The sequence below is a fragment of the Lithobates pipiens genome, unplaced genomic scaffold, assembly GCF_037356315.1.
Source record: "Lithobates pipiens isolate NorthernLeopardFrog02 unplaced genomic scaffold, aLitPip1_a1.2 Scaffold_13, whole genome shotgun sequence".
Classification (NCBI taxonomy): Eukaryota; Metazoa; Chordata; class Amphibia; order Anura; family Ranidae; genus Lithobates; species Lithobates pipiens.
In genome coordinates this window covers 33401426-33429146 of record NW_027507718.1, presented here as the reverse complement: position 1 = coordinate 33429146, position 27721 = coordinate 33401426, and the positions used below count along the sequence as shown (strand labels likewise).

Sequence of the window (27721 nt, the reverse complement as noted above, 5' to 3'; positions counted from 1 at the left end):
GTGACCCGCGGTCCGGTTTTGAGCGGCCCGCCTGGCTATCAGGGCTGTCAGATGAGCGATCCCCTGCCTAGCTGTACATCGGCACTGTGAGAAGCTCTGTCAGCCTCAAAAGTGAAAGTAAAATGCAGGGGAGTGTGCTGTGCTCTCTGCTTCCCCCTATAGTGCAGTACCTGGCTGAATAAGGAAGCTGGAAAGGTACAGTACTGTGCTAAAAGCTAAATTTGTTTTAAAAGTGCTTTATTCGTGTGTGTGTGTGTGTGTGTGTGTGTGTGTGTGTGTGTGTGTGTGTGTGTGTGTGCATGTGTCTGTATTTATGTGTATGCGTGTTTCTGTATGTGTATGCATGTGTCTGTATGTATGTGTATGCATGTGTCTGTATGTGTATGCATGTGTCTGTATGTATGTGTATGCATTTGTCTGTATGTGTGTCTGTATGAATGTGTATGCATGTGTCTGTATGTATGTGTATGCATTTGTCTGTATGTATGGCCGTATGAATGTGTATGCATGTGTCTGTATGTATGTCTGTATGAATGTGTATGCATGTGTCTGTATGTGTATGCATGTGTCTGTATGTATGTCTGTATAAATGTGTATGCATGTGTCTGTATGTGTGTGCATGTGTCTGTACATATGTCTGTATGTATGTGTGTGCATGTGTCTGTATGTATGTCTGTATGTATGTGTCTGTATGTATCTCTGTATGTATGTGTGTGCATGTGTCTGTATGTGTGTGTGTCTGTATGTATGTCTGTATATATGTGTATGCATGTGTCTGTATGTGTGTGCATGTGTCTGGATGTATGTGTATGCATGTGTATGTATGTGTGTGCATGTGTCTGTATGTATGTGTGTCTGTATGTATGTGTGTGCATGTGTCTGTATGTGTGCGCATGTGTCTGTATGTATGTGTGTACATGTGCCTGTATGTGTGTACGTGTGCATGTGTCTGTATGTATGTGTCTGTATGTATGTCTGTATGTATGTGTATGCATGTGTCTGTATGTGTGTGCATGTGTCTGGATGTATGTGTATGTATGTATGTATGTGTTTGCATGTGTCTGTATGTGTGTGCATGTGTCTGCATGTATGTCTGTATGTATGTGTGTCTGTATGTATGTGTGTGCATGTGTCTGTATGTATGTGTGTGCATGTGTCTGTATGTGTGCGCATGTGTCTGTATGTATGTCTGTATGTATGTGTGTACATGTGCATGTATGTGTGTACGTGTGCATGTGTCTGTATGTATGTCTGTATGTATGTGTCTGTATGTATGTCTGTATGTATGTGTCTGTATGTATGTCGGTCTGTATGTGTATGCATGTGTCTGTATGTGTGTGCATGTGTCTGTATGTATATCTGTATGTATGTGTGTCTGTATGTATGTGTGTGCATGTGTCTGTATGTGTGTGCATGTGTCTGCATGTATGTCTATATGTATGTGTGTCTGTATGTATGTGTGTGCATGTGTCTGTATGTATGTGTGTGCATGTGTCTGTATGTGTGCGCATGTGTCTGTATGTATGTCTGTATGTATATGTGTACATGTATGTGTGTACGTGTGCATGTGTCTGTATGTATGTCTGTATGTATGTGTCTGTATGTATGTCGGTTTGTATGTGTATGCATGTGTCTGTATGTATGTGTGTGCATGTGTCTGTATGTGTGCGCATGTGTCTGTATGTATGTCTGTATGTATGTATGTGTGTACATGTGCATGTATGTGTGTACGTGTGCACGTGTCTGTATGTATGTCTGTATGTATGTGTCTGTATGTATGTCGGTCTGTATGTGTATGCATGTGTCTGTATGTATGTGTGTGCATGTGTCTGTATGTATATCTGTATGTATGTGTGTCTGTATGTATGTGTGTGCATGTGTCTGTATGTGTGTGCATGTGTCTGTATGTGTGTGCATGTGTCTGTATGTATGTATGTCTGTATGTATGTGTATGCATGTGTCTGTATGTGTGTGCATGTGTCTGTATGTATGTCTGTATGTATGTGTGTGCATCTGTCTGTATGTATGTGTGTGCATGTGTCTGTATGTATGTGTGTACATGTGTCTGTATGTATGTGTACCCCATTCCTGTACCATCAGAACTGCTTTTGTAGGGCTTGTGTGTGATAGCAGCCAGGACTGCTGCTCCTCTGCAAAGCAATCTATGCACAGATCGCTTTTGAGAGGCATTTGAAAGGCAGTAAAGAGGCATTATGTTGCCTCCTCACCACCTGTGCATCACTATACCACAACTTTGCAATCCACACAGTTGAAGGGTAGATGCAGTGCAGGCCCATTCACCCTAGGTATACCTCCAGCTGCAGCCAAAGCATGTGCACACCCCCATCTGCTCCCTCTGCAGCTAAAGGGGGAGAAGTTGGGGTGGTAAAAACAGCTTAACCATGTAGTTTTACTGCTCCTCCAACCTGACATGTGAACAAGCCCTTGGTTCACATCTGTGTGGCTGCGTGCTGCATGTAGGGAAGCCCATTCATTTCAATGGGCTTCCCTACCCACAAAAATGCAGGGAAAGAAGTCCCCAAGCTTTTTTTTTTTTTTAAATTGCACTGCACCAAAAGCACCCCATGTTTTCCAATGTGTGGGGTACCATTAAGAATTAACGGTACCCCTAAAGAGCAAAGCATTTCGTCTGTGTGTCGGGAACGAGCTCGACAAAGGCAAGAGAATTCTTACTGGGCAGTGTATTAGCGTTCGGACGGACACACTTAGACCGAAATTTTAATGGTTCAATGGTCGGCCCTCGTGCATGTTCAATTCATCAAATCTGGCCCTCTTTGAAAAAAGTTTGGACACCCCTGATCTAAGGGGTAGATCTGAAATGAGTGGAAGCTCTGCTGATTTTATCATCCAATCATGTGCAAGATAAAATGCTGTTTTTTATTTTCCTTGCATGTTCTCCTCGGATCTACAGCGATTTTACTTCTAAGTGCACTTGCAGTGCAAAGTGGATTTTCCTTTAGTAAATAACCCCCATAGTGTTGAGGAGCACAGTGAGACTTCTATAAAGCATTGCTTCTTGGAAATAAGTTGTAGAAAGGAAATCATCATTTGCGCATACTGTGCTTTGGAACTTAACCTCCCTGGCGGTATGATTCAGTCTGGAATTAGGTGCTGAAAGCGGTACAATTATTTTGCATGGAAATCTGGCTTTTATTTTGTAGTCCTGTAGTTCTTAGGAATAACGCTCTGAAATCTCTTCAAACCAGAGTCTAGCGGACATCCCGGGTATGATAAAGTTTATAATATAATAAAGAATAATAAAAATTATTCAATAATGTAATCAAATCCAAAAAAAACTGAAAAAGGGACATGTTTTGGTTGCTATGGACAATCTCCAAATTCCAGGCAGAAAAAACAGTATTTATAATATAAAAGTGCACGCAGGGCACTGCACAGAACACTAGGGACAAAGGGGGTGTGTAATTTTTAATACAGCACTGTAATCTGTAAGATTACAGTGCTGTGTGTGTTTTGTGTGTTTTAACTTTTTTGAATTTGCCGCCGTTCTCCGCTCCCGTGCGCCGTAATGTCGCAGGGAACGGAGCTCGGCGGCATTCGGCACTGTGAATCGAGCGGAGAACAGCTCGATCACACAGCGCGGGGGACATCGCTGGATCCAGGGGACAAGATGAGTAACTCTCCCTGTGTCCTCCCCTGCATCGAGCGAAGCCATCCCGAGTCTGGCTCGGGGTTACCGCTTATGTAATTAAAATCCCAACCCGAGCCAGACTCTGGATTACCGCTAGGAAGGTTAAACCTGCCTGGCAGGCAAATAGCTATTTGTTACTTGTTTGACTATAAGGGTTGATTTACTAAAGACAAATAGACTGTGCGCTTTGGAAGTGTAGGTGCAGAACTTAGTAAATATGAGTAAGCTATGCTGACTTCTATTGCCCAATCATGTTCAAGCAAAAATTATGTTGTTTTTTTTCAAATTGACCTTGCATGTGATTTGGTATTTTTTGCAAAGTGAAGCTTAACTAAACTTAATTAACTATTTGCCTTTAGTAAATTAACCCCTATGCTTTACTGAAGGAGGGTGTGAACATTTAAAAGTAGACATTCTCTGTTCATGTTACAAGAAAAAAATGAGTTGTCAGAAAAAACTGGCTCTACCAGCTATTTAGATTCTCTAATGGTTGTTTAAGGTGCTGTTGAGCCTTTTGTTCTCTATTTAACATGCTGTAATAAAGAACATCAAAAGTGAACTAGGATTAATAGGAAGTTGTGAAACTTGTTTTTTGTTTATGACAATGAAAGTGATGCTAAGGCTCATTTGTTTTCTTTAAAAATAACAAACATGTTATACTTGCCTGCTCTGTGTAGAGCACAGAGCAGCCCAGATCCTCCTCGTCTTGTTTCCCTCTTCGGCACTCCTGGCCCCTCCCTCTCGTCGAGTGCCCCCACAGCTGACAGCTTGCTATGGGGGCACCCGAGCCACAACTCTGTGTATCCATTCATTCATTCTCCTGATTAGCTAACTGATTTCGATAGCAGCAGCAGCCAATGGCACCGCTGCTGTGTTTCAGCCACTCAGGAGGGAGAGTCCTGAACGGCCAAGGCAGTCGTGCACATCGCTGGATCGAGATGGGCTCAGTTAAATATTGAGTAGGGTTGCTGCACACAGAAGGATTTTTTATCTTCATGGACAAAAGGGCAATGAAGACAATTATCTGTACTTAAATATCAAAGATCATAGTTTGCATTTTTTTAATAATATTCTGTTACCATGTTGATAGCCCTGTGGAATATTATTTATCTTGTTATGTAAAAATAATTATCATTATTTAATGAAGAAGAGGGGTCACACGTACAGTACATCACTTCCAATTACATGCTACAACGTAGCTATGGACACGGGAAGTTGTATCCTGTTGTACGATGATTCGTCCGATTTTCTCATCGTGTGTACTAAAGGTTCATTTCTATGAGAAAAATATTCCATCCTGCTCCTTTGAATTTTCTCGTCACTGCGGTCCAAAACAAATGCTGATTTGACCCACTAATGGTTAGAGAAAAAAAAAAACTTTCTTAGAACCTTCTTTTCCTAGAAGTTTTCCTTTATAATTGTACTCATCCATGGCCAGCTTTAGGTAGACTTCAAGAAAAGTGGTCTTGTGAATTTCCTAGACTTGCCTGGAGTTTGCATGTTCTCCCTGTGTCTGTGTGGGTTTCCTCCGGGCACTCCAGTTTCCTCCCACACTCCAAAGACATTCTAGTATGTTTACTGACTTCTGTCCAAAATTGGCCCTAGTATATTAACCTCCCTGGCGGTATGATTATTTCGGATTTTAGGTGCTAAAAGCGGTACCATTATTTTGCATGAAAATTTGGCGTTTTAGGCCTCATGCACACGAGACGCAGATGAAACCTCTGTTAAAAAAAAGCTGAAACGCGCGTTTAGAAACGCGCGTTTTGCCGCGTTTGCATCCCGCGTTTAGACGCGTTTAGACGCGTTTAGACGCGTTTGCGTTTAAACGCGTTTATAAAGATAACATCATGTAGACCCTCCCCAAGCTCTCAAAGCATTTTTTTTAACTATTTCTGCTATTTTGATCAGAGTGAGCAGCAGCAGCATAGAGAGCAGTTGTACACTTGCATTTGCCGTGTCACTTGCCACAAGTTGTGGATTGTCCACTTGCCACGTCACTTGCCACAAGTTGGGGATTGTCCACTTGCCACATCACCTGCCACAAATTGTGGATTGTCCACTTGCCACGTCACTTGCCACATCACCTGCCACGTCACTTGCCACGAGATGTGGATTGTCCACTTTCCACGTCATCTGCCATGCCACCTGCCACAAGCTGTGGATTGTCCACTTGCCACGTCACCAGCCACATCACCTGCCACAAGTTGTGGATTGTCCACTTGCCACGTGACTTGCCACATCACCTGCCACGTCACTTGCCACATCACCTGCCACAAGTTGTGGATTGTCTACTTGCCGCGTCACTTGCCACATCACCTGCCACGTCACTTGCCACGTCACCTGCCACAAGTTGTGGATTGTTCACTTGCCACGTCACCTGCCACGTCACCTGCCACAAGTTGTGGATTGTCCACTTGCCACGTCACTTGCCACAAGCTGTGGATTGTCCACTTGCCACATCACTTGCCACGTCACCTGCCACGTCACCTGCCACGTCACTTGCCACGTCACCTGCCACAAGTTTTGGATTGTCCACTTGCCATGTAACTTGCCACGTCAGCTGCCACGTCACTTGCCACATCACCTGCCACGCCACCTGCCACAAGTTGTGGATTGTCCACTTGCCACGTCTCTTGCCACATCACCTGCCACGTCACTTGCCACGAGATGTGGATTGTCCACTTGCCATGTCACTTGCCACGTCACCTGCCACGTCACTTGCCACGTCACCTGCCACGTCACTTGCCACAAGATGTGGATTGTCCACTTGTTACATCACCTGCCACATCACTTGCCACATCACCTGCCACGTCACCTGCCTCAAGTTGTGGATTGTCCACTTGCCACGTCACTTGCCACATCACCTGCCACGTCACTTGCCACAAGATGTGGATTGTCCACTTTCCACTTCACCTGCCATGCCATCTGCCACAAGTTGTGGATTGTCCACTTACCACGTCACCAGCCACATCACCTGCCACAAGTTGTGGATTGTCCACTTGCCACACCACTTTCCACGTCACCTGCCACAAGATGTGGATTGTCCACTTGCCACGTCACCAGCCACATCACCTGCCACAAGTTGTGGATTGTCCACTTGCCACGTCCCTTGCCACGTCCCCTGCCACGTCACCTGCCACAAGTGGATTGTCCACTTGCCACATCACTTGCCACATCACCTGCCACAAGTTGTGGATTGTCCACTCGCCACGTCACTTGCCACATCACCTGCCACAAGTGGATTGTCCACTTGCCACGTCACTTGCCACGTCCCCTGCCACAAGTGGATTGTCCACTTGCCACGTCACTTGCCACGTCACCTGCCACAAGTTATGGATTGTCCACTTGCCACGTCACATGCCAGTCACCTGCCACAAGTTGTTGATTTTCCACTTGCCACGTCACCTGCCAAGTCACTTGCCACGTCACCTGCCAGGTCACTTGCCACGTCACCTGCCACAAGTTGTGGATTGTCCACTTTCCACGTCACTTGCCACTTCACCTGCCACGTCACTTGCCACAAGTTGTGGATTGTCCACTTGCCACATCACTTGCCACCTGCCATGTCACTTGCCACAAGTTGTGGATTGTCCACTTGCCACGTCACTTGCCACAAGTTGTGGATTGTCCACTTGCAATTGCAATTGTTTAAAATATTTTTCTAATGGTTTTTCATCATTTGCAATCATTTTTGAGATTTTTAATGTAAAAAAAAAGGTCACCTTTAAAAACGCATATAAACGCAAACGCGGCTAAACGCGGGTGCCGCGTTTATCTGCGTTTAGCCGCGTTTTGCATCTGAAACGCAGAAATTTTTGTTTCTGAACGCATTTTTTTGCTTCTGGAAAAACGAGATTAAACGCAACTGCATATAAATGGAAAAAAACGAGACTGTGTGCATGGACACATAGGATAACATTGAATGAGTTCAGGTGCAGTTGAAAAAACTGTCCAACTGCATCTGAACGCGCGTTTAACTGCGTCTCGTGTGCATGAGGCCTTATATTGTAGTCCTGTAATTCTTAGGAATAACTCACTTAAATCTGTCCAAACCATAGTCTATCAGACATCCCGGGTATGATAAAGTTTGAAAAATAAAATCATAAATTATAATATAATAAATAATTATAAATAATTGTACCAAATAATAATATAACAATAATAAAAATTATTCAATAATGTAATCACATCAAAAACACTGAAATTTGCTCAGTTGCAGAATTGTCACTGTCATTATTTTTCAATATTTGATGACGGATCTCCCCACAAATCGCTATCGCTCAATTCTGCGAGTGATTCTAATTTATTATCGCTGTTTTCTAGCTGGTCTAAAACCATTTTTGATGTAAAAGGACAGTTTTGGTTGCTATGGACTATCTCCAGTTTCCAGGCATAAAGAACAGGTTTTATTACATAAAACTGCATGCAGGACACTGGACAGACCACTAGGGACAACGGGGATGTGAAATATTTACATACAGCAATGTAATCTGTAAGATTACATTATACTGTATGTTTACTGTTTGTTTCACTTTTTGAATTTGGCGCCGATCTCTGTCCCCGTGCGTCGCAACGCTCGCAGGGCACGGAGATCGGCGATGTGATGCATCGAGCGAGACACGGCTCGCTCATACAGCGGGGAGACAACGCTGGATCCGAGGGAGAAGGTAAGTAAACCTCCTCCTGGATCCAGCGATGCAGTTTGGTATGAAAATTCCACCCCGAGCCAGACTCGGGAATACCGTCAGGGGGGTTAATGTGAGTTGGGGACCTTGGATTGTGAGCTCCTTGAGGGTAGGGACCAATGTATGTGTGGAGCGCTGTGTAAATTGGTGCTATATGGGTACCTTAAATAAATAATAATATAATAGATGAGCATCTTAATGAGATACAATGTATAGGGATAGGGACAATTGTTGACACTCACTCAGGTTGAACTGGATGGACTGGTGTCTTTATTCAACCTTACTAACTATGTAACTATGTCATTCTAATTAATTGGTGAAAAGAGTGGAAAAGTACCTGTGTGTGCCCCAATAGGAAGGTGGAACATAACAAATCACACATATCTAAGACTGTCTGTGCTTACGGAAACTTAGAAGATTCCCATAACAAACTAAGAAAAGTTCCCTTGCCACTATTTTGTGTCCGTAGCTTTAGGCCCCTTTCACACTGACGTTCCGTTCAGGCCCGCCTGTCAGTTTTTCAGGCGGACCTGAACGGATGCTCCATAGAGCTCTATGGAGCGTCGGATGTCAGCGGTGATATGTCCGCTGACATCCAACCCGCTCCGATCCGAAAAAGCTATTTTTCCATCCGTCTGCGGATCGGATCGGGTGACGACGGGCACTGCGGTCCGTCGTCATCCGATCTCCCATAGGGGAGAGCGACGCTGTGACAGGTCTGTCCCTGCGCAGTGTGCAGAGACGGACCTGTCATTTCCCTGCTCAGCGGGGATCGACAGAGTGATCCACGGGGCGGATCAGAACTGATCTGCCCCGTGTGAAAGGACCCTTAAAGAAATGTCACCTGTTATTGCAGGTGTACAGTTATGTGTCAAAAGACCTATCAAAGAAACAGTTGACAGGGAACTGAAAGTAATAGCCTAGTAGAACTTTAGAACTTCAACTTGCTTTCATTTTAATATTGAGTTTTTTTGGTGAGCCTCTAATGCAGCATTGAAAAACCCTTCATTAAAGCGGGAGTCCGCCGTTTTTTTTTTTTTTTAAAGCCAGCAGCTACAAATACTGCAGCTGCTGACTTTTAAAATATTCTCGATCGTCTCTCGGGTGCTGCCGCCGCCATCTTGGGTATGGGAATCAGGAAGGGTATGGGAATAATTTCCCGGTTCCCAACTGCGCATGCGCGAGTCGCGCTGCGCAATAAGGATGGTCCCCGCTGTCTCTGGGATCCGTGTGTTTCTCAGCAGGCAGCGGGGGACTTTCGGAAAGGGGCGTAGACCTGTACTGTACAGGTACCTGCACCCCCCTGAAAGGTGCCAATTGTGGCGCCGGAAGGGGTGGAGGATTCCAATGAGCGGAAGGTCCACTTTAGGGGTGGACCTCCGCTTTAACACTGCAGAAACTTAGTGCCCCACATAACTTCCCATGAGAATTATCAGCAGTCGAAAACTCTGTCTCGAGTCCATTAGCAACAACAATTACTTGAAAATGCATGACTATTCATCGGAAGAAGTCAGAGGTTTATGTTGGGAATTTAAAATAGAATTCTTCAAATGCTTATTTGCTTAAAGTGGTTGTAAACCTCAGACATGAAATATGAACAAAGCATATCCCTCTATAGTGTGTACTTAGTGTCAAATCTGTCTGCTGCATCGTTCCTCTGCTGTCATAGAATGCATTAAGGTGAAAAACCTTGAGGGTTTACAACCCCTTTAACCTCCCTAGCGGTAATCCCGAGTCTGGCTCGGGTTGGGATTTTAGCAACATAAGTGGTAACCCGGAGCCAGACTCGGGATTGCGTCGCTGGATACAGGGAGGGCACAGGGAGAAGTTACTTACCTTGTCCCCTGGATCCAGCGATGTCCTCTGCGCTGTGTGATCGAGCTGTCCTCCGCTCGATACAGACAGTGCCCGAATGCCGCCAATCTCCGTTCCCTGCGACGTTACGGTGCACGGGAGCGGAGATCGGCACCAAATTCAAAAAAGTAAAAACAAACACAGTACCGTAATCTTACAGATTACAGTACTGTATAAAAAAATTATACCCCTCCTTTGTCCCTAGTGGTCTGTGCAGTGCCCTGCATGCACTTTTATATTATAAATACTGTTTTTTCTGCCTGGAATTTGGAGATTGCCCATAGCAACCAAAACGTTTCCCTTTTTTAGTGTTTTTGGATTTGATTACATTATTGAATAGTTTTTATTATTATTTATTATATTTTAAACTTCATCATACCCGGGATGTCTGCTAGACTCTGGTTTGAACAGATTTAAAGTGGTTGTAAACTCTTACAAACCACTTTGACCTACAGGTAAGGCTAGATTAAGGCTTACCTGTAGGTCCAAGAAATATCTCCCAAACCTATACAGTTTAGGAGATTTTTGCCCGAAGCGGCGCGCAGGCGCACTGAGCGTGGCATCCTCGATGACGAAGATGCCACGCACTGCTGCGCGTCTCGGCTCCTGTGCGTATGCACGGGAGTGACGTCAACGCGGCTTCGCCGAATTACAGCGGCAGAGCTGCGAGACCCCACTGAGAAGATGGATGCGCCGGACTACAGAGGACAGCGGTGACTTCCCTGGCTCCTGTGTCAGGTAAGTGACACATAATGGACTACTATGCGATGCATAGTAGTCCATTATGCTTTACCTTTGCAGGGAATGAAAGAGGAAGTAAACCCATCAGGGTTTACTTCCTCTTTAAGAGAGTTATTCCTAAGATTTACAAAATAATTGTACCGCTTTCAGCACCTAAAACCAGAACTAATCATACCGCCAGGGAGGTTAAATTAGAATTCTGGTCAAATACCATATAAACATACCAAGTAATGCTGTATTTATTAAAAATAGTACTTTTTTATGTAGCTAGTGTAAGTTCCTGCATTTGTCTTTATATAAACCTTCTGTATCTGTCTGCAGAACAGCACTTAGGTTGAGAGAAGAAGGTCCAATGCTTGTACCAAGTCAGATTCTAGTGCAGTGCACGTTGACTGGAGGTCAGACCAGAGTGCTGAATTGATCAGTGTGCTTCTGTTCTAAATCAGCAGACTCAGATTTTGTTGCCCTAGCAATGGAAGTCGATGATCAGGCTCTGATGTGTGGCCTAAGTTGGAAATAGGCTGTACAGAATATTGTCTATATTCCCCTCCCACACATTCCTGGAAACAAGGCTTATCGATAGTGGGCGTTGCAACGACTTCCAGCTGGTTAATGGAAACATCGTAAAAATGTACATATTCGCCAGCACACTAAGGATCCTCAAATGTTGCCAAAATGTTTTAATTACAGAAAGATCATATAACAAGCGAAAGTGCAACGTTTTGGAGCCTCACAGGTTCCCTTCGTCAGGCATGTCTGATGAAGGGGTCCTGCGAGGCTCCATAACGTTGCACTTTCACTTGTGATGTGATCTTTCTGCAATAAAAACATTTGGGCAATATTTGAGGATCCATGGTGTGCTGGTGAATATGTGCATTTAGGCTGTACAGAATAAGGCCTCTTTCACACCGACGTGCCGTTCAGGCCCGCCTGTCAGTTTTTCAGGCGGACCTGAACGGGTGCTCCATAGAGCTCTATGGAGCGTCGGATGTCAGCGGTGACATGTCCGCTGACATCCGACCCGCTCCGATCCGAAAAAGTGTGACGGAGGAAAAAGCTATTTTTCCATCCGTCTGCGGATCGGATCGGATGACGACGGGCACTGCGGTCCGTCGTCATCCGATCTCCCATAGGGGAGAGCGGCGCTGTGACAGGTCCGTCCCTGCGCAGTGTGCAGAGACAGACCTGTCATCTCCCTGCTCAGCGGGGATCGGCGGAGTGATCCCCGCTGAGCAAACGGACATCCACGGGGCGGATCAGAACTGATCCGCCCCGTGTGAAAGGACCCTAAGAACATTTTTAGCAGGTAAAATGGTGCTCAGGTAAGTATTGCAGTTGTCTACTTAGCGGATTGCCTTGAGTTCAGCTTTAAGCATAGGGTTAGAACAGATTGTTCCCATGGATAAAAAGAGAACAGATTTCCTATTCTGGGAATTTGTATCCTTTGAAGCTCCTTGCCAAGTTACAATAAAAAAAAATAAAGAACTTGCTTTTGGTATGCAGTTGAGCCAGATATTATTTATATGAATATTGGTAAAAAACAAAACAAAACAAAAAAAAACATAAGCTTAAACAAAGTTTATATAACCTTACTTTTGATTAACCTACCTAAACCTGGTATTACTTTTGCAATTACTATTTTTACCAGCATCTAAGCTAGCACTGCACCTGTTACTTAGTTGCCTGTATTAAAGTGGTTATAAAGCCTACCAATGTTTACCTTAATGCATTCTTAGCATTAAGGTAAAAATGTTTAGGCAGTAGTATCCCACCCCCCCCCCCCCCCATAGTCATTTACATACCTGAGCCTTCATTCGATCCATCGCTGTGCATCTCTGCAACTCTTCTCTCTCCTCACTTCTGGGTCTCACTGTCTTTGCTGGGGCATTGGCTCCCACTTCTGTCAATCAAAGCCAGTGATGAAGGAGCGGGGGGCAGGGCTGAGTCTATTAACACAGACAGCAAGGCTTGGTAGTGAGCCTACTCGAGTGCCCCCATAGAAAGCAGCTTTCATTGGGCACACTCGGTGGAAGGGAGGAGACAGAAGCACCAGCAGAAGACCCAAGAAGAATTTTTTTGCACATGAAAATAACTTCTGAAAACAATAGCTGTTTAGGGATCTGTGGGAACTTTCTATATTGCATTGCTTTAACAGACTTAAAGGGGTTGTAAAGTCACAAGGTTTTTTATCTTAATGCATTCAATGCATTAGGATAGAAAGCCTTCTGTGTGTAGCTGTTCCCCTCCGCCACCCTAATACTTACCTGAGCTCCATCTATGTCCAGCGATGTCCACGAATGTCTCAGCCATCCCAGACTCTCCCTCCTAATTGGCTGAGACACAGCAGTGGCGCCATTAGCTCCCACTGTTTTCAATCAAAGTCAGCTAGCCAATCAGGAGTGAGAGGAGGTGGGGACAGTTGAGGCTCCGTGTCTGAATGGACACAGAAAGCTGTGACTCGGCTCGGATGCCCCCATAGCAAGCTGCTTGCTGTGAGGGCACTCGACAGGAGAGAGGGTCCAGGAGCGCCGAAGAGGGATGCGAGAAGAGGAGGATTCAGACTGTTCTGTGCAAATCCACTGCAACAGAGCAGGTAAGTATAACATGTTTGTTATTTTTATAGAAAAAATGAACGAGACTTTACAATCACTTTAAAAAGATAAAGTATTTCCTAAAATATCAGTGCATACCCCCTGCCTTTGTAACTCAGTGAAAGATTCCTAGGGCAAGGTATCCATGTTTCAGCCCAGTGATGGCGAACCTTAGCACCCCCCTGGTGTTTTGGAACTACATTTCCCATGATGCTCATGCACACTGCAGGGTGTGGGGTGCCAGGGTTCGCCATCACTGTCCTAGCCCAAACCCCCTTTCCACTTCTCCTTTTGTATTCACCACAGTAAAAATTGGATTAGAAATTGCACTTGCAAATATTTTTTTTTCAAAAAGTGAACTTATCCTTTAAAGCATAGTCACGTTGGACTTGAATATGTTTGTCTCACCTGCATGGATCCCATTTAAAACAACATTTCTTTCTATTCTATCTATCTATTGGATAGATAGGTACTTTAGATGAGAGATAAGATAGATAGATATGATCACTATGATGTCATTAGATTGGCAAGGTTACCCTGCTAAAAATCAAGCACATAATCACATGATGGTAAATGTGTGTAATATTTAGTAACCTATAGCATTCAATTAATTTCCTGTTCAGTCAAAACTTGCAATAGTTGAGCTGTTTCTGTCTTTCTTAGAGGACAATATCAAAAGACTGTGGAAGTTTGAAGAGCTGGTTACCATACAAGGAAATTTACCAACTTAAACATCTCTGTTCAAGTACTTTTATTCTTAACTTTTGAAATACAAAAACAACCCTACCGTAAAAAGTTAATTTCTAATTCTATCTTTAAAAATCCATGCTTGTATGCTTCAAATACATCTTTTCTGCAAAACGCTTGCATTTATACTAAAGATGAAGAGAGCGGAAAATTCTCAAATCAATAATCAGCCTTTATTTACTCCCTCTGTAGTGGTCCATATTGTCTGTAGTGCCCTTTAGGCAGTTTAACCATAACAAACTACAACCAATGACTTTGGAAAATATATATTCTTAATTTGTGATTTGTTTTATTAAATTGGACCTTACCTGGCCTACAAACTGGGTAGGGTGCATAGACATGCGCAGGGTGTGTGCCAGGTGTGCCCAGGCACACCCTAATCTCTCCCATCTGGCATAGATTCCTCCTGCTGCCTTGGCCCATGTCATTTACCGGCCCCATCCTTTTCTGAATGAGCACAGTGAGTGATTGGTACAGATCACTCACTGTGTTTATTCATAACTAAAGCCTAATAAACTGTGTTTAGTAGGCTTCAGTGTGTGAATGAACAGGAAGCTGCTCAGTACAGAGCATTTACCATTCATTCACTGTCCAGTACAGCTGACGTTGCAGAGAAAAGGGCTGGGGAATTTCTGTCCTCACTCTTTTCTTTGTTGCAAAAGTGAGACATCAGGGGTCTGTTTAGACAAAGTAGGGCTCCTAAAAGAATTGTAAATAAAAAATACTGTAAAAAAATAATAAAAATATAAAATACCGTACGTGCCCGAAAACAAGCCCTACCCTGAAAATAAGACCTAGCATGAGTTTCTGGGATGGCTGCAATATAAGCCCTACCCTGGAAATAAGTCCTAGTTAAAGTCTTTGTAAAATCATGCAGTCTGTTCTGTAAAAAGATTATACAATGTGTGTAACTTTGTTGTGGAAAATATCTTGTTTACAGCACCACTGTAAATATACCCTGTGAAGTGACTGGACTCTGATACACAGAGTTGAAGCAAATTCTCTTACATTCATTATACCTGTTTATCTGCAGCCTTCCTTTCTCTATAGCTGCTCCAAATCCATAATTTATACAGCTTGTCTGAGCTTCTAGAAAGCAGGGGATGGGGAGCTACACCTACACTACTCTGCAGAGCTCAGTGAGAGGAAGCTGTCAGTTACAGGTTGGGTGATGGAGATCCCTCCCCTTTCACCTTTTTTCGCTTGGTGTCAGGAAAACTTGTCAGAAGTGATTCATGCTAATAGCAGAGGAACAAAGCAGCAGACAGAAATGACACTTCATGTTTTGGACTGAGACAAGTGCACACTATAGAGGGATATACTTGTGAGTCTAATGCTAGCCATACATTGGTCGAAAAATCGATCAATCAAAAAATGAACACTCGGTTGTGAGAGCAAACAATAGTGCCATTGTGTAATGACAATAAATCATTAATGGACATAAATGAATCAGATTTTTGTCCGTCTTGTCACATATGTGCAGTGCAAACAGTTGAATTTTTAACGGGGGGAGACACATTAACCTTTCAAATAACGTTCATTCGGTAGACTTTTCCAGCCTGTTCCTTCGATATTTAGGCTCTGAAAAGCTAAAAACAATTTTTCATTTGTGCCCATTAAAGTGTTACTAAAGCCACAAATATATAATTTGTGTGTATATGCAGTAAAGCATGCTTGTTATACTCTCTGCAGAACCTAAGGGGTTAATCATCTGCATTGTATAAAAAGGCTGTTTGATCATGTCTTCTCTGATCCTCCCCTTCTTCCACTATCTCCAATCTATCTCCTTATAAGACAGAGCCTTTGGACGCACTTTGTACATGCTCAGTTTGATATGTTTTTTTTTCTTGGGCGGGTGCATGTGATCGGCACAGGACCAATCTGCACTGTCCAGACTGAGGGTCAGGGGTCATACAGCCTTATAGGACAGTCAGAATAGAATGAAAACTCCTCCTACAAGCTTTAACCAGACACTGATAGCAGTCAGTGACAGTAGACTTTATACTTATATACTGCTAATGAGAAAAGGTATTTAGCCGTTTATTTTTACTAAAATAATTGCATTTCCATGTTCTGTGTACTGTGGGAGACCAGATATAGTGAGTGCAGGCTCCTGGGTTTAGGCTACTTTCACACTTTACAGGTGCTTTACAGGCGCTATAGCACTAAAAATTACCCCTGCAAAGTGCCTCTCCTGTCACATTGGAGAGGTGAGCTTGTGGGACGTTTAAAAAAAGTCCTGCAAGCAGCATCTTTGAGGTGCTTTAGGAGCAGTGTATACACCGCTCCTAAAGCACGCCTGCCCATTGAAATCAATGGGCAGCGCCGCCAAAGCTTTTGCAAAGCGTTTGGGCAGCGCCGCTTTTAAACTTTTTCCGGCCTCTACCAGGGGTTAAAAGTGCCCCGCTAGCGGCCAAAAGCGCCGCTAAAACAATGGTAAAGCACTGGTAAAAATAGCGGCTATTTACCACTGGAACACCCAATGCCTCAGTGTGATAGATAGTGCCCTTAGTAACACTTTAACTGGAGGAAAAACAAATTCACAAGGATTGATCTGATGACTGAAGGTGGGTATACACTAGTAGATTTTTAAACAAACATTAATAAGAAAATTCTTTTTATATTCAATGATTGGACAAATGTCGTTCAAAAGTACTTTGCTTTTTAACATTCCATGTAGGAGTGAATGGTCTTCCCTGAAAGAAAACCACATTTACTGTTAAAAATTAGTTTGTTCAAAAAAAAAAACATTTTCATCTTGCTCTTTTGGATTTTTTTCAAACTCAGATTTGATCCCACTAACAATTAGAAAATGGAACGAACATTAAAAATGTTGAATGAAGTCTACCAGTGTATAGGCAACTCAACACAGAAATTCTGCCCTCATTTTAACACAGCGATTACCTTGGGCACTTTTTAGGCCAGGTCAGACAATGATTAATGGCAATCACTATTTTCCTTTGTTAACAAATAATAACAGGACTATAACGTTATATAAACGGAGAATACAGAATCAGTAAAGTGCAGTGAATATTTTTTTATATGCCTGGGAAATGAGGGATTCAATGTCACAGTAATCATCTTGTAACAAACTAATCACCAATTACGGTACCAATAACTATTTCCAGTGTCTGTAATAAACTGAATAGCAATGTAGCTCTGCATTATTTAGAAGTATACATTATATAGCAGACAACCTTATTTGTAGGATTTGTTTTATTCTGTTGTAATGAGAGGCAAGCAACGGTGATATACTCTTTGTCTTGTTTATTTTCATTAGCTTGTTCGTTTATTGAGAGGACACTTCCCCAGGAAGGATACACTAGATTGGATGACTTGCCTATAAAATGAGACTTGAAGGATTAGTACAATAATCTTCTCAAGGTTTAATTCACTTTTGCTCATGACATGACCAGCTTTATTTTTAGGCTTATCTGCTCTTCCTTTTTCCATATAAGCCTTTATTATGGTTCTTTTTTTTCTCTTTTATTGGACACTGTAAACAAATGCTTTTTTACTTAGGCATGCCATACACGGAGTAAATTTCTTTCCTGCAACCACGGGTCCGTCCCCGCCAGGAGAAGACAGTGATTATCGCTAGCGGCTATAGCAGCCTCTAGCAATAATCGTAAGAGAATCCGGCAGGCTTGTTGTACCCAAGTTGATCGATCTTGGTACATTCAGCCTGCCCATTAATGGTTTGAATTTCATCCGGTTCCTGCTGAACCTGCTGAGATTCGAACAGTCTATGGCCGGCCTTATTCGTAAATCATTTTGTGTAGCCCACAATGCCCTTCTGGCCCTACAGCAGTGTTTCTCAACTCCAGTCCTCAAGGCGCCCCAACGGGTCATGTTTTCAGGATTTCCCTCAGATGAAATGGCTGTGGTAATTACTAAGGGTCAAATTTCGAAAGAATATTCTTTCGAAAATCTTATCTAAGAATTTTCGTTTGTATTTCGCACCCTTAGTGGGCAGCAGCAACAGCCGATTTTCATGTGGCAATCAAATTTGAGTAATCGGACATGTTGGGAATTTTTTAAAAAACAAACGATTTTCTAATCAATGATGGCAGAATCGTGCGAGAAATGTAATCGATAAATAAATGCGCATGTGCAAGAAAAGAACATTCCCAGAAAGAAAAGAAGATTCCCAGCTACAAAAATTATTTTCTGTAGCAATATGAGGGGAAATTGAAGGCTTGGTTGGCCAAATTTCAAAATCAATGGTGGCACCATCGGATCACAAAACGCACAAATGTTATGATTTTCAAAAGAAAATTATTTTCGAAATTCAACCCATGTATGGCCAGCCTAAGGCAGGGAAACTGATCAAATCATCTGTGCAAAATAATGGAGATCCTGAAAACATGACCTGTTGGGGCGCCTTGAGGACTGTTCTACATATTCCATATTATAACAATCCCACTTCCTGTGTACCGGGTTTCTATCTTTTAGTCTATTTTTATAAAGTGTGTGTGCCATGTATAAAAGGGGTTGTAAAGGTAAATAAAAAAATAACATAAAAAAATAACAAACATGAACCTCCTCTTTTCGGATCCCCCGCTGGCACTCCTGGCCCTTCCTCTCTTCCCATGGGGGCACACATGCGTGTTTGCACCCAAGTCCCTAAGTCCCTCTGCTGCGTCCATTGACACAGACAGCGGGACTCGCCCTCCCCCCCCCCCCCCCGCTTACACATTACTGGCTTTGATTGACAGCACTGGGAGCCAATGGCATCCAGTACCCTAGCAAAGCAGGCTAGACCCGGAAGTGAGGGGAAAAAAGATCTGCAGACATCCATGGCACTGGATCAAATGAGGTCTGAGGTAAGTAAAAGGGGGCTGAGGGGGAAATGCTGAGACCTAAACATAATTTTTACCTTGATGCAAGGAATGCATTAAGGTAAAAAACATTATTTAGTGGAAATTCCGCCAGCAAAAGTCTGATGGAGCATACACACGGTCGGAATTTCTGACCAAAAGCTCACATCGGACTTTTGCTGGCGGGATTTCCGATCGGTGTAAGGGGCTTAAATGTGCTACTGAGAAGGGGGGAATTAAATAAACCCTGTTGTTTTGCCCTGTAGGTTAGAGTGTAGTATCACTTTAAATATTAAAAGTAGAACTAAACACAAAACTTTTTGGAGGAAATGTACTGTAATTTCTTGTCCCAAAATAGAAAATGAGGGAATCCCTTGTTACCAGGTTAACCAGAACTGGTGTCCTGGAATCGGTGCATCCGAGCAACTACCCCCTGTGTAATGCCTGGTGAGCCTCAAGAACACAAGTCACTGTAAACCTCCATGTAATCCACGCAAAAAAGGGAGAAAGGCTGGTGCCAATGAAGTCGGCTAAAACAAGGTTTTATTATAGCATGTGAACAACAGTCAAAAAAGCCAACACGTTCCGGCCATCAGGCCTTAATCCTAGCTATCAAATAAGTGAAATAAAACAGCTTAAACAGTGTACACTAAATCAGAATGGTCATATGACCCAAAAAAGGGGCAAACCTAAAAACATACAAAAAAAGAGCACTATAAGCATACAATTGTGCATAAATGTATATAAAAACATGTATCACGAAAATAAAAAAGGAACAGCTTTAAATATACTGAAAAAAAGTATAATGGAAAAAAGTATACTGAAAAAAGCATGGTCAGCCTGGCTTCCTCTTTTTAAAAAGTTTGTCGTTTGTGTAGTTTGTGCGATACCACAAGACACATTTATTATTTATCTATTCAATATTGTTTTTATGCACTTGTTTTGGGTTTGTTCATCATTTTTATTATATTTGTGTTCTAGACTCTCTAGCAGGCATTTGTTTGTTTCACTTTGATACTTTGGGATTGAGCAGCGCAGCACTGATTTTATTGATTACTTTTTTTTCTTAGTGTGGGAACATTTTTTTTGAGTCAGCAGCCGCATTGGTTTTTTAAACTTATCCTTTTCACAAATGGAGTACAGGCAGTCCCCAACTTACGAACAACCTCAATGCCGGCTGCTTGTGCGCCACGCTGGTCCTAGATACCTCCGAGCAGCTATCTTGCCACTTTCCACACTGCAGTACTTGTATGTAGTACCATGTACTGCATGGCCAGAAGAGCCCCAGAAGCGCCTGGAACATCCCACATCCCTGTACAGGCGAACGTTACACTTACAAGCAGTGTTCTGATTTACGAACAAATTCCACTTACAAACAAACCTATAGTCCTTAATGTGTTCGGAACCCGGGGACTGCCTGTATAGAGAGAGCTGGGCTAAACAAATCTGAATATGGGACCAAAATAGCAACCAAAATGCTTAAATATGAAGCAAAAACAGCCAACTGGTGCCCCATTGGAAAACTGACTGTTTTGGCGACAACCCAAAATGTGGGATTTTCTTTCACTTTTGGTGACAATGGTAAATACGACAAACCAAGATGGTGAATCTCCAAAATAGGGGTGCAGACAGGGGGGGGGGTTTAATCCATCACCGCTCTATGCAAAACTAAAACATAGTTTTGGTCTTAGTTTTATTATAGTTTGGTCAATCTGTCTATTAATAAATAGTGTTTGACTGTTTTGATCAGTTAACATACTTCATGTAAATCTGCTGTATTTTTAAAGCGGTAGTAAAACCGCTGGGTGACTTTTTTTTTCACCTGCAAGGTAAAGCCATAATGTGCTAGTATGCACTGAATTGCATACTAGCACATTATGTGAAACATACCTAAAAACGAAACCTTCCAGCGATGCGCTGTCATCACTGGAGGCTGCTTCCATCTTCACCCGTCTTCCTTCCGGTTTGTGGGCTCTGGCTGTGTGTCAAAGAAGTCAAAGAATGGCGTTTACAACCACTTTAAGAAACATATTGATCCCTTGCTCTTCTCCCTGAATCTTTTAAAACGTTCTGTACTGTTCTATTAGTAGGCGCTGGAGGACATGACTTAGGGCCAATTCACACCACAGAAACGCAGTCTGAATGCGTTCCAGATGCTTTTCTGCATGCGTGTTTTTGTCACATTTTTGATAAGTTTTTGGTGCGTTTTCGATGCAGTGCAGTGCATATTTCTGCCCTCTTTTTTCTTAGCCTTAAATAAGGACATGTGTGTTCCAGTGCATTTTTGGTGCATTTAGGTGCGTTCCAATACCTTTTGAATGTGTTTTACAGTGTTCTAGTACAGTCCAGTGCAGGGAAAATGCAGCACATTCTACTTTTTTTCTGGAACTGCAAGCACTGGTTTGAACTATGCCATTGAAAACCATATAACCTACTTTCCATGCGTTTTTGATGCAGCAAAAAAGTACTGGACTGTATGTGGTGTGAACTGGACCTTAAAGTAAACAGTTCCTCTTCATTCTGACAGGTAATTCAGAGATAATGATCAGGAAAATTACATTCCAGATTCATATACTGTGTATATATAAATATGTATATATATGTATATATATATATATATATATATATAATCCCAAGAGTAGTCACTCTATATTCTCAGCAAAATGCTGTTGCTTTAATTTATCTTAAATTCAAGGCCTGGGAATGCCTGCATACCTGTTTTGAACATATATATAATACAAATAGTTGACTTGTTGAAAAATGAAAGATGTTATAATATTATCCATTTATTGTCTTATCATTACAGACAGCATCATCGGCAATTAAGGACACAATTCAGTTGGGAATACACTACACAGTCGGTAATCTTACATCCAAACCTGACAGAGATGTGCTTATGCAAGACTTTTATGTAGTGGAGAGCGTCTTTTTACCCAGGTACATTATTTCTGCAGAAACATATTTTCCATACATTTTTTTACAAACTCAGGAGCATTCCTTCTATTAAGCCCTACCGCAGCAAGCTGTGTTGCCATTGTCACCATAGCAAGCACATAGCAATAATGTCACCATGAAACAATCATGCTTACAGTGGGTATAGAAAAGAATCACCCCCTTTTAAAAAATGACATTGTGTTGCTTTGCAGCCTGAAATGAAGACAGGCACAGTTTTTTTTTTATCCAGCTGTATGTACTCAGTGCCACTTATAACACCCAAGTGAAAGATATAACACCAACATGCCAGAAAAAAATAAAACAAATTCAAAAACAGAATCACTGAGTTGGAAAAAGGATCAACCCCTCCTAAAAATGATGTGTAGCTCAATCAGGTGTTGCTAATCACCTTCTCAATGGCACACAAAGCCATTTGACTTTCAACTGTGATTAGCTGTGGTCATTTTGATTAGCTCAGCATGAAAAGAGCTTTCCTGGAGCATCTCAGTCCCGGATAGTGCAACTGAAGCAATCAAGGCACGGTCAAAAGATTACCAGGATAAAGTTGTCAGGCACAAGTCAGGAGATGGATACAACATGCCTAGAAGCACAGTAAAGTCTATTATTAAGAAGTGGAATGTATTTGGTACAACACTAACCCTCCCTGGATCAGGATGTCATTCCAAACTAGATTAAGGAGCCAGAAGGAAACTGGTCAGAGAGGCTACTAAGAGGCCTACAAAAACTTTGAAGCAGTTGCAGGAATTTGACAAAGAGTGCATGTAACAGTGTGTGCATGTAACAACAATATCACAAATTCTCCACAAATGTGTCTTGTGTGGGAGGGTTGCAAGAAAAAGCCACATGCAGTCACAACTGAGCTTTGCCAAAATGCACCTTGAAGGATCTGAGGCCACATGGAAAAAGGTGTTATGGTCAGATGAGAATAAAATTGCATAATTTGGCCTTAACACCACATAATATTCCTATAGTAAAGTATGGAGGTGGACTATGTCCTGTTATGGGGGTGTTTTTCTGCAGCAGGGTCTGTCAGGATAGAAGGATAAATGGATGGGGCAAAATACCTTCACATTCTTAAGGAAAATCTGCTCCCCTCTGCAGAAAGTTGTTACTGGGAAGAAGGTTTACCTTCCAACATGACAATGACACAACGCACACAGCAAAAATGACCACTGTGTTTGAAGGAGAAAAAGGTGAATCTCCTTGCATGGCCTAGTCAGAGCCCAGACTTAAACCCCATTGAAAATCCGTGGAATGACTTGAAGACTGCAGGCTACAAATGGTCACCATCAAATTTAGCTGAACTTGAGCAGTTCTGCAAAGAAGAGTGGCCAAATATTGCAAAGTCTAGATGTGCAAAGTTAATAGAGACACATCCACACAGATTAAAGGCTGTAATCAAAGAAAAGGGTGGTTCAACAAAATACTGGCACAAGGGGGTGATCCTTTTTCCAACAAAGGTAAATCCATCATTTAATAATGTTAAAACTACTTCTAATTCACAAAATATAAAATTGCATGTAACTCAGAAAAAACACAATTAGCCCGACGGAGTACTTACTCCATTGCCCCATTGACAATGTTTTGTTGGGCGAAACACATCTGTATACTATACTACTTGTATACTAAGTTTGGTATGTGGATTGCCTTGGCCACCTGGATGTTTTTCACCTGAGCCCTGGATCACATCATCCATCTATTCCAGTGGGATATCACCTAAAAGCACAGCTAGACCTCCACACTTTAAGTCTTACCTACTGGTAAGCAGCCTGCCAGCAGCGGTGTCCACCCGGGTGTGGCACACTTACACTGGTTCATTGGAATCTGGGGACATATGTATTTGATTTTCATATGGACATTTTTGCACTAAGCACTTTTTCGGGCTATGAGGGATTTCCTTTTGACTTTTTTTGCATTGTTTGCACATATTAATTATTGCTCCATCTGTTTGTAACACTAATTAACTTTTGGGTGTTGTGCTATCCAAATAAAGTGCAAATGCGTTAAAAAAAAAAAAAAATAATAAAATAATAAAAAAAAAAAGATTAAAAAAAAAAAAAAATATATATATATATATATATATATATATATATATATATATATATTTTTTTTTATATATTTTATATTTATGTGATTATTTAGAAGGTTTTTGTTTTGACACTTAGCACAACTTTTTTTATATATATAGTGTGTACAACTGTCTTTCCAACAGAAGCCGGTCTATCGACCAGCTTTTGTCGAAGGGACACACTGGAAAGCTAGAATCCGATAACCTGATTAGTGTGTTCTGGCAGGGGGGCAGCCCCCCTGTCAGAACACAAAGGCTAAGCGAGGTAGATTTCCACGCTAACATCGCTTGTGTTATTACAGCAATGTGTCCGTTGTTTCGTTCAGCCCGCTGGTTTGAACACAAAAAAATCTTTACGCATGTACCAGGCTTAAGTGTGAATCCCATCCTAGACAGTTGTCATTGGAGCAGGTGTCCCCATTGGACTTGTTTTGGTGAAAACTATAAAATCTTTCCCCACTTTCTTTCACTTTCTGTCTTATGAAATATCGCCAAGACAAATATAGAGGGTGAATCTCCTCTGTGGACAACAATAAAAAACAGAGGTGTTAACCTTTCATTACTCTCTCCAAAACAAAAAAAATTTAAAAAAACGGTTTCAGCTAGAGGTAGACGATAAAACATAGACACCATCCATGGAAACTTTCTCCTGCATTCTGTTATTTCTGAGTAATACACATACAGTGACTTGTGGTAAGACTGCTGTTTATGTACAGAGCAAAGGCGATAATGCTGTAAAAGGAAAAAATATAATACAAGTAGGTTCCTCTTTGCAGCCACAGAACACATCTATATTTAAACACACTTTCTCACTGTATGCATAATTGTGTAACGTCATCTAGTGGAAGACTAAATACTTATTGCTATAGACTAAATATTGATGAAATGGTACTTGAGCTGTACAAAATATATTATGTTTTGCATATGTCACCAGTGCCTAAGCTGTACCATGACGCTAAGCAAAGTAAACTGCATAATAAAAGAAAACAGCCTTGAAATGGCATAATGTGCATAATGTGCAGCCCTTAGCTTGCCTATTCACAGTCATTTTTGCATCTCTTTATTTCAGAGAAACTTGTTATTACCCCAAAGCTTCTAGTGCCTGACTATGATTAAGCAAAGACTGTGTGATCATTTAAGCACCCATTGTCAAGCAATCACTTAGGCATGTGCGCCAATATCCTGTGGTTATGCGGCATTTATTTATTATTAGCATTTTTCTTCAACGCCTGCAATGAATATTACAATGACACATCACAGTGCTGTTCACACAGAAGCAGTAGCGTTGTGTTGTACTGTGTTAAAAAAAAAAAAAAAGCATCATGTCGCCTTCATGAGTCATCAACGCTTGTCAGCTGACTTTGATTTCAGTGGTGATGCTCCATAACCGCACATTAACAGCACCTAGAGCATTTATGGCGTGTTAGTGTTGCATTTACAAAGTGTTGCCCCATACACATGGTCGGAAATACAGACGGAAAAAGTCCAATCGGATTATGTTGTCAGAAAATTAGATCGTGTGTGGGCTCTATCGGACTTTTTCTGTCGGAATTTACGACGGAAAAAGTTTGAGAGCTGGATTTACAATTTTCCGACAACAAAATCCAATCGGACCTTTTCCGATCGTGTATAGAGAATTCTGACGCACAAAGTGCCACACATGCTCAGAAAAAAATTGGAGACGAAAGTGTGTTGGCTAAATTTATATCTCACTTAAATGATTAACGATACAAGAAATAAGTGATCACCACAAAAGCTATTGGCTACTGGCCTCTACATAGTCCTGTCATACGTTGAAAACGTCACCTCCTTCCGAACGATCGGATTTTCCGAAAACTTTTTGTGACCGTGTGTATGCAAGACTAGTTTTGACCAAAATCCGTCGGAAAAAATCCGACTAATTTTGTGGTCGGAATGTCCAACCGTGTGCATGGGGCATTAGCTGGGCATTGGGGAAGAGACAGTGGAGATTCCTGTATCCCAGAATGCACTGGAAAACACTAAAAAACTAGGGCAGAGCAGCTCCAGTCACTTCCTGGTTGTACAAAACAACTGTGTGGTATCACCATTTTCTGTGGGCAGGCAAAAGCATCAACCAGCCAGCAATACAGGTGGGGGGAGAGGCATTTGCCAGTGGCAAAGCTTTTTTTTTCAACAAAGTTGAGCTGGACCAAGCCAAGTGTCAGAAAGATCAAAATGATATGAATCCATCTTGCAGAGAATTCACAAAAATGTCTATCACACCACAACTTAACCACTCCCCAAAGTATATCACTTCTTCTACATCAATACACTTTAAGCACTTCCCACTAGAAAAAATAAATAAAATATAAATAACACTTTCATGGGCATTTATCAAGCATTCATGAAGCTTCATAAACACAATGAAAACACTTCATTAGCACACCATAAATGCTACAGGTGTGTTACTAAGCATTGCTTTGTTCTTCATATTCAACAACGGGGAATTTTGCAACGTATACTATAGTGGGAAACCCCACTATATGCTTGTTATGTATTCTCGTTCAAGTAGCATAGCTAGAAATAAATAAAAAAAGTCCTATCTTTCTATTTGTTTCTTTGGAGTCGGCCTTTGTACAGACTGCAAGCTACTCTGAACAATGTGAAAATGGAGGAATTAAGGCCGGACATAGATGGTTCAAATCTTGGTTCAGCTTAAACCAGTCGAGATTCGAACTGTGTGTGGGCAGACTGAATGTACCAAGCTGATTGACACACACATAAACTCACATACACACACAATTAATACATACACACACATATATAAACTCACATATACATACACATACATACATAGCCTTTTTGACAAATGCAGGTTATACTTGCACTGCCAAGTGAATAGTTTGTTTGCATTGCTGCACTGAAGGAGGAGGCGAAGCAGGTCAGAACCCCCCCTTCCACTGCTCTGCACTTAAATTGATACTAAACACACTGTTTAATTTACATTATCCCTTATCTTTCTGTATGTGATGGCACTGTAGTTATTTTAACTCAGTACCTTTTTCCTAATCGATATGCAGTTGTCATATGACCCAGCCTGTCTGGATGGAAACATAAGCAGGAGGAGCTTCTAGTCTTCTGCTGCTTGTCACATGTTCAAAAAAAAAAAAACAGCCTTCAGAATAAAGCATAACGATAAATAATTAATATCAATAAATTGTTATAAATCTTCATACAAATATATATTTGAAATGAACTCTTTATTATATTGTGGCAATAACATGTTGTGGGCGGATTTCTGCCAGTCACAGCCTGTGCCTTAGAATACCCAGGAGGAGAAACCTCCATCACTGAAGATGTAATAGCCCATCTCCATTGTGTTTAGCTGGTTAGAGGGCATGGAGGAGGAGAGATAGAGTGGACCGTCATTTATCACTGTGTATACACCCACATGTGTGACTCTATACTCACATGGGCTGCTCAGATGTGATAGGGAGATAATGCTCAGAATAGAAACTCACTCAAAACTGAGCATGTGCAGAGGTGCCAACAATGTTCTGCAAAATCCCCCAACTGCATTGGGAACAAAATTAAAAGGTGGATATAGAGAACAGCGGGATCAACCG

At 41.9% G+C, this 27721-nt stretch overlaps 1 protein-coding gene across 4 annotated transcripts in view; it reads left to right on the top strand.

Annotated features, from left to right (window-relative positions):
* Nucleotides 1-27721, top strand: part of PIP5K1B (phosphatidylinositol-4-phosphate 5-kinase type 1 beta) — a 241410-nt gene that overhangs the window by 123630 nt on the left and 90059 nt on the right. For all 4 annotated transcript variants that reach the window (XM_077474979.1, XM_077474982.1, XM_077474978.1 and 1 more), the window contains exon 4: nt 21918-22048. In XM_077474979.1, coding sequence (XP_077331105.1) covers nt 21918-22048 — 131 coding nt within the window. The remainder of the gene's footprint in view (nt 1-21917; nt 22049-27721) is intronic.